Source organism: Lepisma saccharinum, chromosome 13 (genome assembly GCF_977018435.1).
Source record: "Lepisma saccharinum chromosome 13, izLepSacc3.1, whole genome shotgun sequence".
Taxonomy (NCBI): Eukaryota; Metazoa; Arthropoda; class Insecta; order Zygentoma; family Lepismatidae; genus Lepisma; species Lepisma saccharinum.
In genome coordinates, this window is record NC_139241.1 from 52,374,798 (window position 1) to 52,388,883 (window position 14,086).

General features: G+C 36.7%; 1 protein-coding gene across 2 annotated transcripts in view; it reads left to right on the plus strand.

Annotated features, from left to right (window-relative positions):
• LOC145997283 (arylsulfatase B-like) overlaps positions 1-12,447 on the plus strand; it is a 107,959-nt gene extending 95,512 nt beyond the window's left edge. For both annotated transcript variants that reach the window (XM_083134172.1, XM_083134171.1), the window contains exons 7-9: positions 6,676-6,811; positions 9,548-9,703; positions 10,359-12,447. In XM_083134172.1, coding sequence (XP_082990298.1) covers positions 6,676-6,811; positions 9,548-9,703; positions 10,359-10,918 — 852 coding nt within the window. In that variant the 3' untranslated portion in view covers positions 10,919-12,447. The remainder of the gene's footprint in view (positions 1-6,675; positions 6,812-9,547; positions 9,704-10,358) is intronic.
• The last annotated feature ends 1,639 nt before the right edge of the window (positions 12,448-14,086 follow it).

The following is a 14,086-nucleotide window of genomic DNA, read 5'->3' on the forward strand; positions in this document are numbered from 1 at the left end:
CACCAACGTGAAAAATGTTACTGAGAAAAGTTGTTTGTTTTGATGTCCTCTACACGAATCTGTGGTCCGTGGGCGCCATTAAAATGACACCCTGTATATATATATATTTGTGTAAAACAATACACTGGCCATTGTTGAGAATAAGAAAAGAAATTGGCAGCAGAAAGCGTTTTGCTTTAAGGCCGTTATACCGCGCAGCACTTCGTTACTTTCATCCCGCACCCTTCCCACCTAGTCTGGCCCCGCCCACAAGCTTTCCCCTCTGCGCGTCGCTACTCCAGACATTCCGGAAAAGTTGTATGCTTGCGCAGATACTTGCTTTCCTTCGCTCGCTCCAGAGGTTCCCGGGACAGTGTATAGCAGAGCGGGAGAGTCAGTTTTAATCTTTCAAATTCTTAGCATTTAAGAATTAGATAATTTGTGTAGTTCTTGATTCATTACGGTCATATTTCTCTCTTCCGGATATTTGCAACAAGGAGGATATAATGATGAAACGAATAGGACAACTCGAATGAGAAACTATCAAACAGAACGAAACTTGGCGGTAATTTATGTAGATGCTGAATGTTCTACTTATACAAATTATTTCTTCCCACGTGGTAGACCTATTCCGAAATATAATGATTGGATTTATAGAGGTTAATAGCTGTATAAATCCTTCGTCACCTGGGGCCTCGGGTTCGAATTCCGGCCTGGGCATGGGTGTTCTTTGCAAGTGTCCCTTCATCACTCGTTCTCATCTTCGCGATTAGCCAAAAATCAGAGAAAATCGAAATAAAATATCTAAATCAATCAATCTTCGTCACCATTTGAACCTCCAACAACAATAGAACAATCTCACAGCTACTGAATACATTCACCTACCAGATAGGCAGGCATCAGTAGGGAGCGGAAGTTGATGAAATGTCATCTTCTTTCTGACATCTCGGACACGATGCCCTTTAAATATACACAATATTACACTTCGTATAAACCCAAAAATGGTAATTCTAAAGTGCATTTTTTGCCAATTTTCAGGTTTTAAGTAATGTTCCCCAATTTTCGGCTTTTTTAGTCATTTTTCGCAATATTCGGTGTATTGTTTCGTCATATTTTGTCACTTCTTTCATTTTGATAATATTCTTGAGTCTTTTTTCAACAAGGTGAGCATAGACCTATATATATCTCGCAGGATTGCAATTTACGAGCAAACGAAGTGCTGAACTGGTGACAGTCTTTGTTGTGTCGGTTTTTTTTGTTTGTTTTGTTTTTTGAAAGCAAGATTGCATTTTGTTCAATTTTATTTTCATTTCAATTTTTAACCTGAAACTAACAAATTTAATGGTCATATTTTTGCATTTTTTACGTCATTTTTCCCCATTTTTTAGGACATTCTGTAGGTCATATAGCTATATTTTTAGGTCATCAACTTCCGCTCCCTAGGCATCAAAGTACCATGTAAATTCCGTAGCACGTTTGGCGACTGATGCCTACCCAATTACTTAATATCACAGGATCCAGGCAAATCTCGTTCTACTATTAGAACACATCGAAATAGAGTAATTTTGCGATCTTACTAAGGTATAAATATACTTGAACATTGTAATGGCATTGCACCAATAGACGTTTCATAATGGAAAACAATATGTAAGATAACTTCTAGTTTTTCTTATTTTCGTTCAAAATGCATCTATGTACTGCAAACAAATCTAGGAGGGCTACAGGGGCGCCGTCCCTGATCGTCTCTTCTTTTGTACACATTGCACTCGGTTCAAGTTAAGCGGGAGAACAGGACGAATCCTTTTGTGTTCATTGGCGTCACAGAGCCGTAAGAAAAGGAGATCTACGCGGCCTTGTCTGGACAAGCTAAATTTTTACGTGGGTGCTTATGGAAGTTGTTGAACCTTATTTTCAAACCTATCTCATTCTTTGAGATAGTCATAGTGAAATTCTGGTCTGAATCTTTGAGCGTTTATAGTTTGTCACATCCACTTTCGTGTTTGAATTCGCCCACTCGAGCCAGGCGAAAATTAGTGGGCGGCAGGGGCAGTGGCGTAAAGGGGGGTTACGGGGTTTAAACCCCCCCCCCCTTGAGCTTATAAAATATTATGAAAAATGCTGTGGAAATATTCAAAATGGCAAATTTATCACAGTCAAAGATCTGCGACAGTACAATTACTATTACTACTACTACTACTAATAATAATTTTAATTATTATTTCCATGCTGCACGGAGAAAAGCACAGCATTCCAAACACACGCGTCTTTCAGAGTGAATGCCTTGAAAATAAACACGAATTCTTGAAAATAAAATATGAGGGCAACTATAATTTAAAAGAGAAAAATTTGTTATGTTATCTCAGTTGCAACAATGTTCAATACACTGGGAGGGAGGGGCTGGAATAGTAAGTGTGGATAGTACTTGGCTTCGTTTTTGGAGGGCAGGATGCATAATAAAATATTTCGTATTTTTGGAGCTTATCAGTCTATAAAAATTGTATTCAAAGACAAAAATGGTAATCGGGACTCACTTTAAAAGAGGTTTCGCATTTACACATTTTGAGAAGTTCTCAACGGATTTTTATTTGAAAATTCTGATTTCCTCAAAATTTGGGTAGGGGCTGTAACCCCATCAGTCACCCCTCTACGTACGGCAGTGTTCAATGAACATGTATTTTTTTTTTTTGTGAACAATGAGAATTAACTAAAGAAAGTTCTTGGTTCGTTGTAAGCGGCTAATGTATAGACAAAGGCTAGGCGGACAATAATACAGTCACCAGTCCGCCTTACCATTGTTTACCGCTGCACGTTTGAATGTCTCTCTTTAAAATGTCTCACCTTGTTGACTAGACAATTATTCAAATAGCAATAAGCTTAACTATTGCAAACTGTTTTGTTGGTAAGAACAGGGAGACAATCCAGATGTGAATTATCGGAGATATTTATGTGGGGAAGAAACCGGAAAAATTCCAACCAATTCCGGGAATCGAACCCACATCTCCCACGTGGTTGTCAGACGCTTTACCGACCAGACAATGTGTGGATTTTATTCACACTTAAAATGTCTCACCTCGTTGACCAGACAATTATTTCGTAACAAAGAAACAAAAAATGCTCCCAGAATTTGATAAAAATCGAATGACTAAAAAGTAATTTCTTTCTATTGCTTTCGTAAATACTATATTTATGTAGAACTGTACTACTTAGTAGTAGTAGAGATATTAGTAGTGTTATTAGTAATAATTCAGCTAATTAATTAATTATAAGTATTATTAATTAATTATAAGTATTATTATTTAATTAAAGTATAATAAAAATGGTAGTGTGAATTTGGTGAAAGTTTTAGAAATAACCCCCCCCCCCCGCTTGATAAATCCTGCGTACGCTACTGGACGCTGGTTGCGCCATCAGATTTTTTGAGGGGGATTTTTCCCCTTCAAATAATATAAAATTCAACATTTATATCTTTTTCAAAATATATGTAAAAATTTTACACCTTAAAAGCACCATATTTAATCCATTCAATGAAGAAATGAAAGTGTTTAGGGCATTATCGAAAGGGGGTATATCGAACTCGTACATATTAGGCCTTAATTGACACGTGGGTTCTGAGAGGGATTCTGCATTAAACTTAGGGGGGGGGACAGTATCCAACTCTAGGTCTTAGATTATGGCGAGTACTTTAGTTAGAGAGGGATTGAGCATTAAATTGAAGGAGGTATCCAATTCTTGTGTATTACTATTGTCTTAGATTGTTGCCGAAATTCTGGTGTGAAGACTGAGAATTATTTTTTTGGAGGAGGCAATATCCACTCTTCAATATTAACAGTAAGTCTAAAATTGGCATGGAAATTTTGGTGGTAAGATTGAGTATGAAATTTAAAGGGGGAGCTAGAAAGCTCTTGATAAAGTGTTAAGGGATTTCTATAGTGCAGAGAAAGTCCAAACATTATATTTTGGAGATTGTATTTAGCGATAAGGCATCCACACGTTTACGACCCCGAATGTGCCAAAGGAAAAGCTGGAAAAGGAAAAGACTAACTATCTCGGGATCTTAAGAAAGTATTGACACCCCATTAAATTAATATTCTTCAAAGCCTGCAAAGAAATGGATGTAAAAAAATTTTTTCTCCCTTCGGTCGCAAAGATTTGTTGCTACGATTTGTGTTTGGCGCTTTGATGAGATGAATATGAAGTTTTTATACTAAATCTGCATTACAAGACAAGCGATATTCTCCATTGATTCATCGATTTGGTGTTTTAAGTCCACTTTATGCACTCTTAGGCTAATCGGGGCTGAACCTACAGTTTAAAGTGGGATCGACGCGATATTCTCGATTATGATGAACGATTTTAAGGGTGGTTTTGAGTGATGGCACCCCTGTTTAGGGAGAAGGGGCAGATCAATTATAATGTTCAGTAAAGTCAAGAAAAAGTTACTTTCAGTAGACACGCTGTCGTAATTAAATATTTTGTGGGGATTACGATATGGTTTAAGGGCGCGAATGATATGTTTGGGGGGGATGCGCCATTGGCCTTGGGGGGGATGGGCACTGTATCCATGTCGTTTTTTTACAACGTGCATGTTCCACCTTCTTTGCAGATGGCCTTGCTTGTCTGGCTCAGGTTTTTTGCACAATCCATGCAGCCCTTGACATTTACATTCCTACCCTAGAGAGAAGCAGGGTGTGGCATGAAAAATATTAATGCCATAACTCATAAGTCAATAAAGAATGATAATCTCAAAGTGTAATTAATGTCGTCAGTGACAAGACTAGAGTAAAAACAGATTTTACTATTCAAGGTCACAGAGAAGAGTAGTGAAAAATGCTGGAAGTGGAGGGAGAAAGTAGATAATGAAAATTTGAGGAAGAAATTAAGCAAAAGCCCCAAGGGTCAGTCTAATGATGGAAAAAGAATGAGGAACTGTGTGAACAAACTAATGCATACCCTTAAGGATGAGTGGATACTATTAATAAACTACCATAAATGTTGGAAAGGAGTTGATTCGTTCGTGGCTAAGAATGGTACTGTCATGCCTTTTAAAAATAGACAAGAATGGAACCAGACTGCGAGTTTTCCTTCAAGGCCGAAACGATAACATTTTGCATGGAAAACAAAAACACACAGACCACCTTAGACGAGGCAAATTCGAGATGACGAATCCACAGCGATAGGGTATGTTGGCAGAAACTTGCTCGAAACAGGGCTGTAGGTTTCAGACTATTATTTCGCTTGAATGCGTTCAGTTTTGTTTTGTTTATTGTAACTTGCTTTATTGGGTTTGCTATGGCTTTTTACAACTCCCTTACGTGTGTTGTTTCGGCAGTAGACGGTTTTCACAGAACCTGTTTCTCTTCTCCCTTCCACCCCTACTTTGCCAGTGAACTCGTCCAGTCAGCGCATGCGCACTAGCGGCGATGGCCGCGGCGACTAATGCCGCTCTTACAAGATTCAAGAGTGTCATTGAAACCGACATTCATGACCCAACAAAATTGACAATTGAAATTTGTGGAATAGCGTTCTGATTGGAAATCTTGAAAGGTCCGAAATTACACCCCTACATGATCAAAGAAAAATCTGACAATTTCATATTTTACCATCAAGTGGAAGGTCAGTGTGTATATAATGAAAAGTAAATATATGGGCGATCAGTACAGTAATTCTCTCGCCATTATAGTGTTAATGTAATCTGAGTCACCACGTAAACTACGTGATCAAAATAATCACATAAAATAATTTTCTTCCTTTACTTTATTATGTGTTTACAATTTCGGTATCGCTTTCTCTTCAGCACAGAATAGAAATAAAATAGCATTCTGTGCCTTGATGCTTATTTTCGATAATCGATTTCAGTACTTCGGTGCTTATTTTCGATAATAATTTTCAATAGTATGTGCTCTGAATGGTCGTCATTTTGTCACGAAAGGCTTTATTTAGAACCGTTAGCCGAAAAGCATCGAGGTACTGAAAGTAAGAGACCTGTAGGAAGGCCAAGACGAAGATGGAGGGATAACATTGAGACGGACTTAAAGGAAATCCGTAAGGATGGAAAAGATTGGGTTGATCTGGGCCAGGATAGTGATATAGATGGAAGGCTTGAGTTGCGGCAGCCATAAACCTTCGGGTTTAAGAAGACTAACTAGTTACTTAGTTCTAATTAGAAATTATTGGACGTTGATCACAAATGCGAGAAGAAACATGACGTGTACTCTGACGTCACTTCCTTTAATTGTAGAATTCAATGTGTTGTTTGTAAAAAAAAATGATTGTGTGTGGGTAGCTTTAGGCAGACTGATTACAAAACAATATTCTGGCCTTCGTGGCGTAGTTATTAGCGTAACGAAGCCCGAGGTCCTCACGTTCGAACGTGGTTATGGTATTAATTCCATCGTACATTTGATCATTCATACTCATTGTCACAATTAACCAATATGTAGAAAAACCAAGTTAAATAATAAAACACAACCTTCTTTTTTTTAAAAAAATGGGTACTTTTGACATTAACAGTCAAACAGGCAATTTTAGGCACGGTAGTATTTAAATATAATGTTTCTAGTACTGAAGTCTATGGGCCTCTTCACAGAACAAAGTAAGCATTGACAAAATCAGAGCCTCTACTTATCATGGTTAAGCATCGTGATTGTCTAATTCTTGCTAAATTGCAACTTTTTAAATGTCGATGTATTTTTGCAGATGAAAGAATCACCTTGGGAAGGTGGCGTCAGGGGCGTAGCGGCCGTCTGGAGTCCAAGGCTGAAGAGAACCCAGAGGGTCTCCAACCAGCTGATGCACATCATGGACTGGGTGCCAACACTCTACTCTGCTGCAGGTTTGTGTACGCTCTCATATCTCCCTGTTTGGGTATAAGCAGTGTTGCCACCACGAGTGTGCAGAATTTCCCTTTTTTGTATACAACATTTCCCTCTTTTAAACAAGAATTCCCTTCTTCATGATCACAAAAAATCATTTATATTTTGATTATTCCCATTGATCCATCAGAAAACATCAATTTATCAAAGAATTAAGATTTCCAAAGGCAAATGAAAAATTATTATAGCCCATTTTGGGGAATAAATACTGGACGAGAAAGAAGGAAAAATATACTCGTATTTCACGGTTCAAGAAAAGCTTGAATCGAGCACACGATTGCCCGGGTTCGATACCCTGTGGAGGCACATAGTGGTTCGGATCCCACTTTAAACTGTAAGTCCAGTCGCGATTAGCCTTACTGTGCATAAAGTTGACTTAAAACACCAAATCAACCAACCAATTAACACACGATTCATTTCCTAGGTACACAATTTCAGTCACTGATAAATTAAGATCGTGTTCACAAAAAAAAAGAACATATAATATTATTATTCCCCTTAGATAACACCAACTTATTAAAAAAATAAAAATGAATGGAAATAATGAGGGGGGAATAAGAAATGAAACTAATCATACATCATGCTTATCGTCGCGATTAGTCTAAATTGGAAGAAATGCGACTTAAAGTAAGAAAAATTCATTTTGTAGAATCAAATGAAGGATGACAATTTGAAAGGGGGGCCATGCTTGTCTAGCATGTCTAGCATTTGTACCATACGTGCAGAACCTACCTTGGACAAGGGTCTGACTCACTACTAGTACTAGCCCATCGCATTTAGACAAAGTTTGGGCCATATATGGACAAAATAAATAACAAAAGCGAATCATGTCTAGATGTGTTGTGTCTATATTCATTACTCATAGGGTTATTTAGTTTAGAATATCTAGAAATAGGACACGAGGCCATATCTACAATCCCCAACCATATATACATCACTTCTTCTTGGGTTAACAGTGAATCAGAAATGATAATATTGGCAGTTCATGCAAAAAAACAAAACAAAAAAAAAACATTATTTGTTTTTGTTGGGGGTTAAGTCGTATGCAAAATAAAATAACTGTAAAAGTAAGTTACTGTTTTTAAAGTAACGGTAGCTGAAACTCACTTATCGGACAAGACTCAAACAACCTTTTGGTAAAGTCCCACCCTTTGTCTTCTGACGACACATTAAATGCTTTCATTGCCAGGTTTAAGTATCTTAGGATAAATAATACTTTTTCTTTTATCAAGCCCAGAAAAATGGCATTGTATTTATGCTAAGAGAACTGACGTAGGATGGCCTTTGACCAAAAAGTTGTTTGAGTTTCATGCGATCAGTTGTACCCCTGAAACTGACCAACTTTTAAAATCTCGTTTACATTTAAAAAGTATACTTTCGAACACTACTTTTACTAAGGTTAAATTATGTTCATGATAAAAATAACAAAGATTTAATAGATTTAATTAACAATAAAAGTATGTAGCCTTGAGAGAACAGACATTACACACACACAAAAAAAATATGATGTGCGTGAGTGAAATCCTTTCATACAGAGCCGCCTCGCAGTCTGACATGACATGTTGTTCCTCAACTACGGAGATCGCATCCACACGTTCTTTACTGACCTTGGCGGAAGTCATGTTCAGATGTGCACTGATGATCTTGACATTTGTGCTGGCCTCAAGGATGAACGTGGGTTCGGTGTGATCACAGTCAGATGTGAACTTGGACTGTGAAGTAACCATTCAGATGTATATGCTGACTTTGAGTTGTTTGCATCCTAATGTGAATTGGTTGTCTCGATGCGGCTCGTCGATTGGATAGTATTGTTTTTTTAGGGTCTAACTTGATTTGAGAACCTCGAGGCAGAGGTTCGTTGTTCAACCTGAGAAGCTTATCGAGTGTGGACAATCAAATCAAGAAATGTCCTCATTGTTGGCAAAAAAAGGTCTGGTTGCGATTTCGTCGTGTCTCAATATCTGTAGGCGCCTCCAGTAACTTTCAACTTTGGAGCTGTTTCCTGAATGCATAGTTCAGTAGCAGGGAGCTACAGCTGATAATAATCGACAATCATCTTGCGATCCATGCTTGTCATTAAGAGTGTGCTGAATCCCAAAACCACTTACGACTTTGGGAAATTAAAAGTGATTAATTCTCAATGTTTCTGCATCACTGAAACATCTTGGAAATTGCCATTTTTTTTATTCCAGATATGCAAGAGAATCACTTGAGGGAACAAAAATATTTAGAATTCAATATTTCATAGTGTCTGGAAGTCACGAACATTTCGCGTCCCTGTCCTGTCCAGAATGTCGGGATTTTAAAAATTTTGCTTTTTCATCTACGGATCAAAAATTTCCATCCAGTACACTTGAACAGAAGCAATCTCTTTGTATGTTCCAATTCATTAGTTTCCATAAAGTCAGCACCAACTTCCTGGATGTGATATTCAAAGACCAAGCTGTTTCACCACTTACTCTTGCGTAAATTGAAAAATTATTGTTTCAGATGTCAATGGAAACCAAGATTTGTAGCATTCAAATCCCACCGTTGACATTTGCGAGCTCTTTGAAACGCTTGTCATCTGGTATTTCCTGAGGCCTCCAGGAGTTTTCAAACGAACATGGTTTCGTGTAAATATTCCCCTTGCAACAGCAGTTTCCCATGTATGTATATGTATAACATTACTATAAGAGCTCTCTTATCTTCTTTAGGGCTTGACGTGAAACGCCTTGGTGACATTGATGGTGTAGACATGTGGGATGCCCTGTCTTATAACAATCCATCGCCGAGAACGGAACTACTTCACAACATAGACGACATAGACCAATACGCCTCTGTTCGACGTGGCGACTGGAAATATGTTACAGGTAAGTGTTCTTCTTAATTGATACTACTCACTGAACATGTGTGTGTGTGTGCATATAAATAGAGCGCTTTATTTGGTGTTCTATCAGAGTATCATTAAAATTATCGCTAGTTACAGAGATTCGATGTTTTTATAGAGTATGTAATTGAATGCATAATTCTGATACTTTGATATCGTTATTATAATTTATTTTGCAACATAAAGACTGTAAACAGTACTCTTGTTTAATACATGTAATCTAACAAGCCTGTTCAACATTGTTTTCCACTTAAAAAGTAATATATATATATACATCTTACTCGGACCAATCAGTTTCGCACTGTTCGAAAATTTACATTTATTTATGTAAATTAAATTAATTTAAATAAAATCAAAATAGTTATTTATAACTATAATAATTTCACAATTTCACAGTGGGATTTATGTTATTACTTTTTAGAAAATTTGGAGTTTTTGTACAGCAAAAGTGATTGGGATTAGTAGTAAAGTATGTTTGTGGAGAAAATAACGGAGACAATGTTAAAAAGGTAATATGAAAGAAAGATTATATACAGTAAATTGTTATGGGAAATATTGAATCAGCCATCTGAATGTCTTATCTGTTTCAAATATAAGATTAAATTATTTGAACTTACATCAGAAATTCTCAATTTCAGGTACCGTACTTAATGGTAAAGCTGATGGCTGGTTCGGAGAATCTGGTCGAGAGGTTGGTGACCAGGATTACGACTCTCAGGTGATTCTTAGCAGCAAGTCCTCGACAGCCATTCAAAATATAACTGCATTGGTCACCGAGGAGGATATCTTAAGGATAAAAAACGAATCGGAAATTGTATGCGAACCAAAACCTTTAAACGCTCCCCTGTGTAAACCAAGAGAGTCGCCTTGTTTGTTCAACATCAGAGACGATCCTTGCGAATATCACAACCTTGCAGACAGCAGACCTGTGGTTCTTCACAGCTTGCAGCAGAGTCTGGCCTCCTTCAGGGCGACTGTGCTTCCAATGGCGAACAAACCAGACGACATAATGTCCAACCCAGCCTACTGGAACGACACCTGGGTCAACTGGGAAGACTATCCAGGAACCAAAGCCATCTTGCCTTATCCGTTCACATCGGTTGCAGTGTTCATGTCTATGGCAACGCTAACTGTACTTGCTGTTACTCTGCTTGTGGTTAAGCAGTTTCAAGTTCGAAAACATCTACATGTACAGTGAAGACAACCCAGTGACTTTTCGACTGCGACAATTAGCTTTTCATCCAAGCCACTAGGATAATATGTATGCATGTGTGAGTGTGTTTTCACCTAGTCCCACGCCTTAGATAAGAACTTCAGTCATTTAACATCAAAGCTAGGCTCGATGTTAGCCTACGATGTGCTACTAAGTTCATGCATAGCACAGCACCTAGTCGCTTTGCTGTTTAGACACATGTATGTTTTTTTTAAAAGATCTTATCTTTTAATTAAAATTTTTATCTCTGATTTGTTCTGACCATGGACAATATGGTCCTGTATTACAATTTTATCTACGAATAAGTTGGGAAGTATTCTGAATGTTTATGTACCACGTTACCCATGTTTCACAAACACCATCATTTTTTAACGTTTTTACATTAAAAATTGTTTTAATGGACTAAGTAACTACAATAAGCAGAAAATTATAATTCTTACAGCGTTGGATGCCATTTATCTTTTGCATAAAGAGTATATAAACTTATATTTACAAGTGAAAGATATCCACAAATAACATGAGAAAAGTTGCATTACATATTTCCAGTTATTGCATTTTAATAATTTATATATTGTTGACACTTTGTCTGAAAAAACAACAACATGAAGTTGTAGATTTTATATGTAGGCTCAAGGTGGTCAATTTCCGTGATTTAATGTCCATGTGTGTTTCTTAGTGCACAAACTAGTGCATAAACTCAACATTTCTGACATATATCACATGTTATTTATTTTGTACAAGTTTGTTCCTGTTTTCTATTTTATTGTTTAAACATACACTAATCGGATGTGTATAAAAATGGTATTATAAAATTTGTATTTGTCTTAAGCCAAAAAACATTGAAAATTTCCATTTTCTTAGATCGGAGGAAACCTAACAGTTTGCCTATTTTGGTATTAGCACAACATTTCGATATCTTCTAAAATAAATTTTAACAATCACCTCCGGCTTTTGTCATGATTAGCTGCAATATTTGGTGTGGATGAATAGCATTAAATTGTGTTAAAAGTGAAAAGTTGATTCCCATGTTTCATAAGCATTGTTCTACTTCAGTACATTGTATGTATTTTTACAGCCTATATACTAGTTAATGAATTAAAGACAAGATATTGTTTCAAAGACAGTACATTATCTATGCTATTGTTGGAGTGACAGTGTTACAAGTACAAAATGTTCTGTTATTGTAATTTATAACTAAGTTATAACTCAACAAGATTTGGTTTTGAACATTGTGAAGCTATAGAGACTAGAGTTAATAATTTGAAAACTGAGAACTTGCGATCTTGAATTTTTAAATTTATTCATGTTTATTATAAAAAAACAACTTTAAATTCTTATTTTATGGAGCCGGACTAATATTGATCTCAATATTTGATATGTAATTGAACATATTTCTGTTTGAAAATGAAAAGTGTATTTAAGAATAATAAGAATATTTTAAAATGTAAAACCTAAGATATAAGGTAAATGTTCCTTATTGTACAGTGTATATAGTATACATTATGTAGAATAAAAAGTTACTTTTGCAAACAAAAAATAAGCTTCTTTATATTTGTGTTTGGCCTGCTATTACATTATATTTGCTAATGTGAAATCAATACAATGGATTTTCAATGGGTTTGTTTTAAGCTTACTATATAGGTTAATCGGGAATAGCAATACAGTTTAGAGTGGGCTCGGAACCACTTGTGCCTCTACTGCACTGGGTATTGAACTCGAACTCGAGACCTCTAGATTACAAGACTGCGATGTTAGAATTTCCCTAGGGAATAATTGTTGCATAAGCAAGGAAATGAAACAGTTGCTGCAAGAAATGGCAAATTCTCTGTGAAGACAAGTTACACATTGCTTCCTCAAATTACATATAAATTGTTTGAAACTGGAATGCAAAGGTTTACAGGTTATCATGGACGTATTAAGGGGGTGTGGGTTGGGGAGAGAGTCCCATCTGAAATAGCTAAAACTTGAAGTAAGTTGTAAATTGCCGTAATAATATAAATAAATAGCAATCAATCACCTTCCCCTTCCACGTCTACAAAGACACCCTCCAATCGTCTAATATTGAGCAATCACTCTCCTGACGTCTAAAATCGAGCAACCACCCCAGGCGTCTAAAGTTGAGCGACCACCACCCCTTGGGCGCGTGATCCCTCAGCTACTAGACGGTCAAATAAACGTTTGCTCGGCGAGCGCTGCTCACTTGTTCGCTGAGCGAACTTGAACCTTGCTCGGTTTTGGTCTGGTGAGGCAAAGGGTAAGAAGAGGAAAATTGTGTAAAAGTGACGGCTAATGAAGAAGTATTTGTAATTAACGACTTGCGATATAGCGTAAAAGAAAATGAAGGTAATATATTTTTCCACTTATTGTAATTGTATTAAAATGAAAGTGTTTTATATTCCAAATGTACCGGTACACCGTAGTTTTGGAAAGTTGTGCCATTATGTGAACAAGAAAATTTCGACACTTTTGTCCACATAACCATTTCCATAATTATTAAGTTGTTTTTTTAAATCATTGAAATCATAAAATCTTGTCCACTCGACGCAGCCATATTGATCACAATTTACTCAGCGAGCATCGGTCAGATACTCGGCACGCCCCAGATACCTAAAATTGAGCGACCACCCTCCACACAACTAAAATATAAGCCGCCGTGTGAAAGAAGAACAAATAATCATTCTCTCGGGTTAACAACCAGGTGACTGCCGGGAAGACTTACGATACTTATAGTGGGACCCGAAGCAAGAGGGCCATTCCACGAAAGTGTTCCTACTCTATGTTAATAACAAAATGAATTAATATAAAAATTATTATTGTTTTTAATTGCATTAATGTTGAGATTTTTGTGAATGCATATAATTTGCACATTCCACCAGTAAAAGTTACTAGCATCTGCAGCCTATGCTTCACACATAAATGAAGTCAAAATTTGCCACATTTTTAAAGTGTCACACATGTAACGCACTTTTGTTAATGCTTTTCATGAATTCAGGCTAAATTATCATACTCAAGTTTTATTTTCATTTGCTATGATACACCATAAAGTACTTCATAATTCCATTAAATCAGTTCATTGTGAATGCAATCTCATGTCTAGAACATTAATTTTTGTTTACAATGTCACACACGTAACGCTGGAATGTCCCAAAAGAA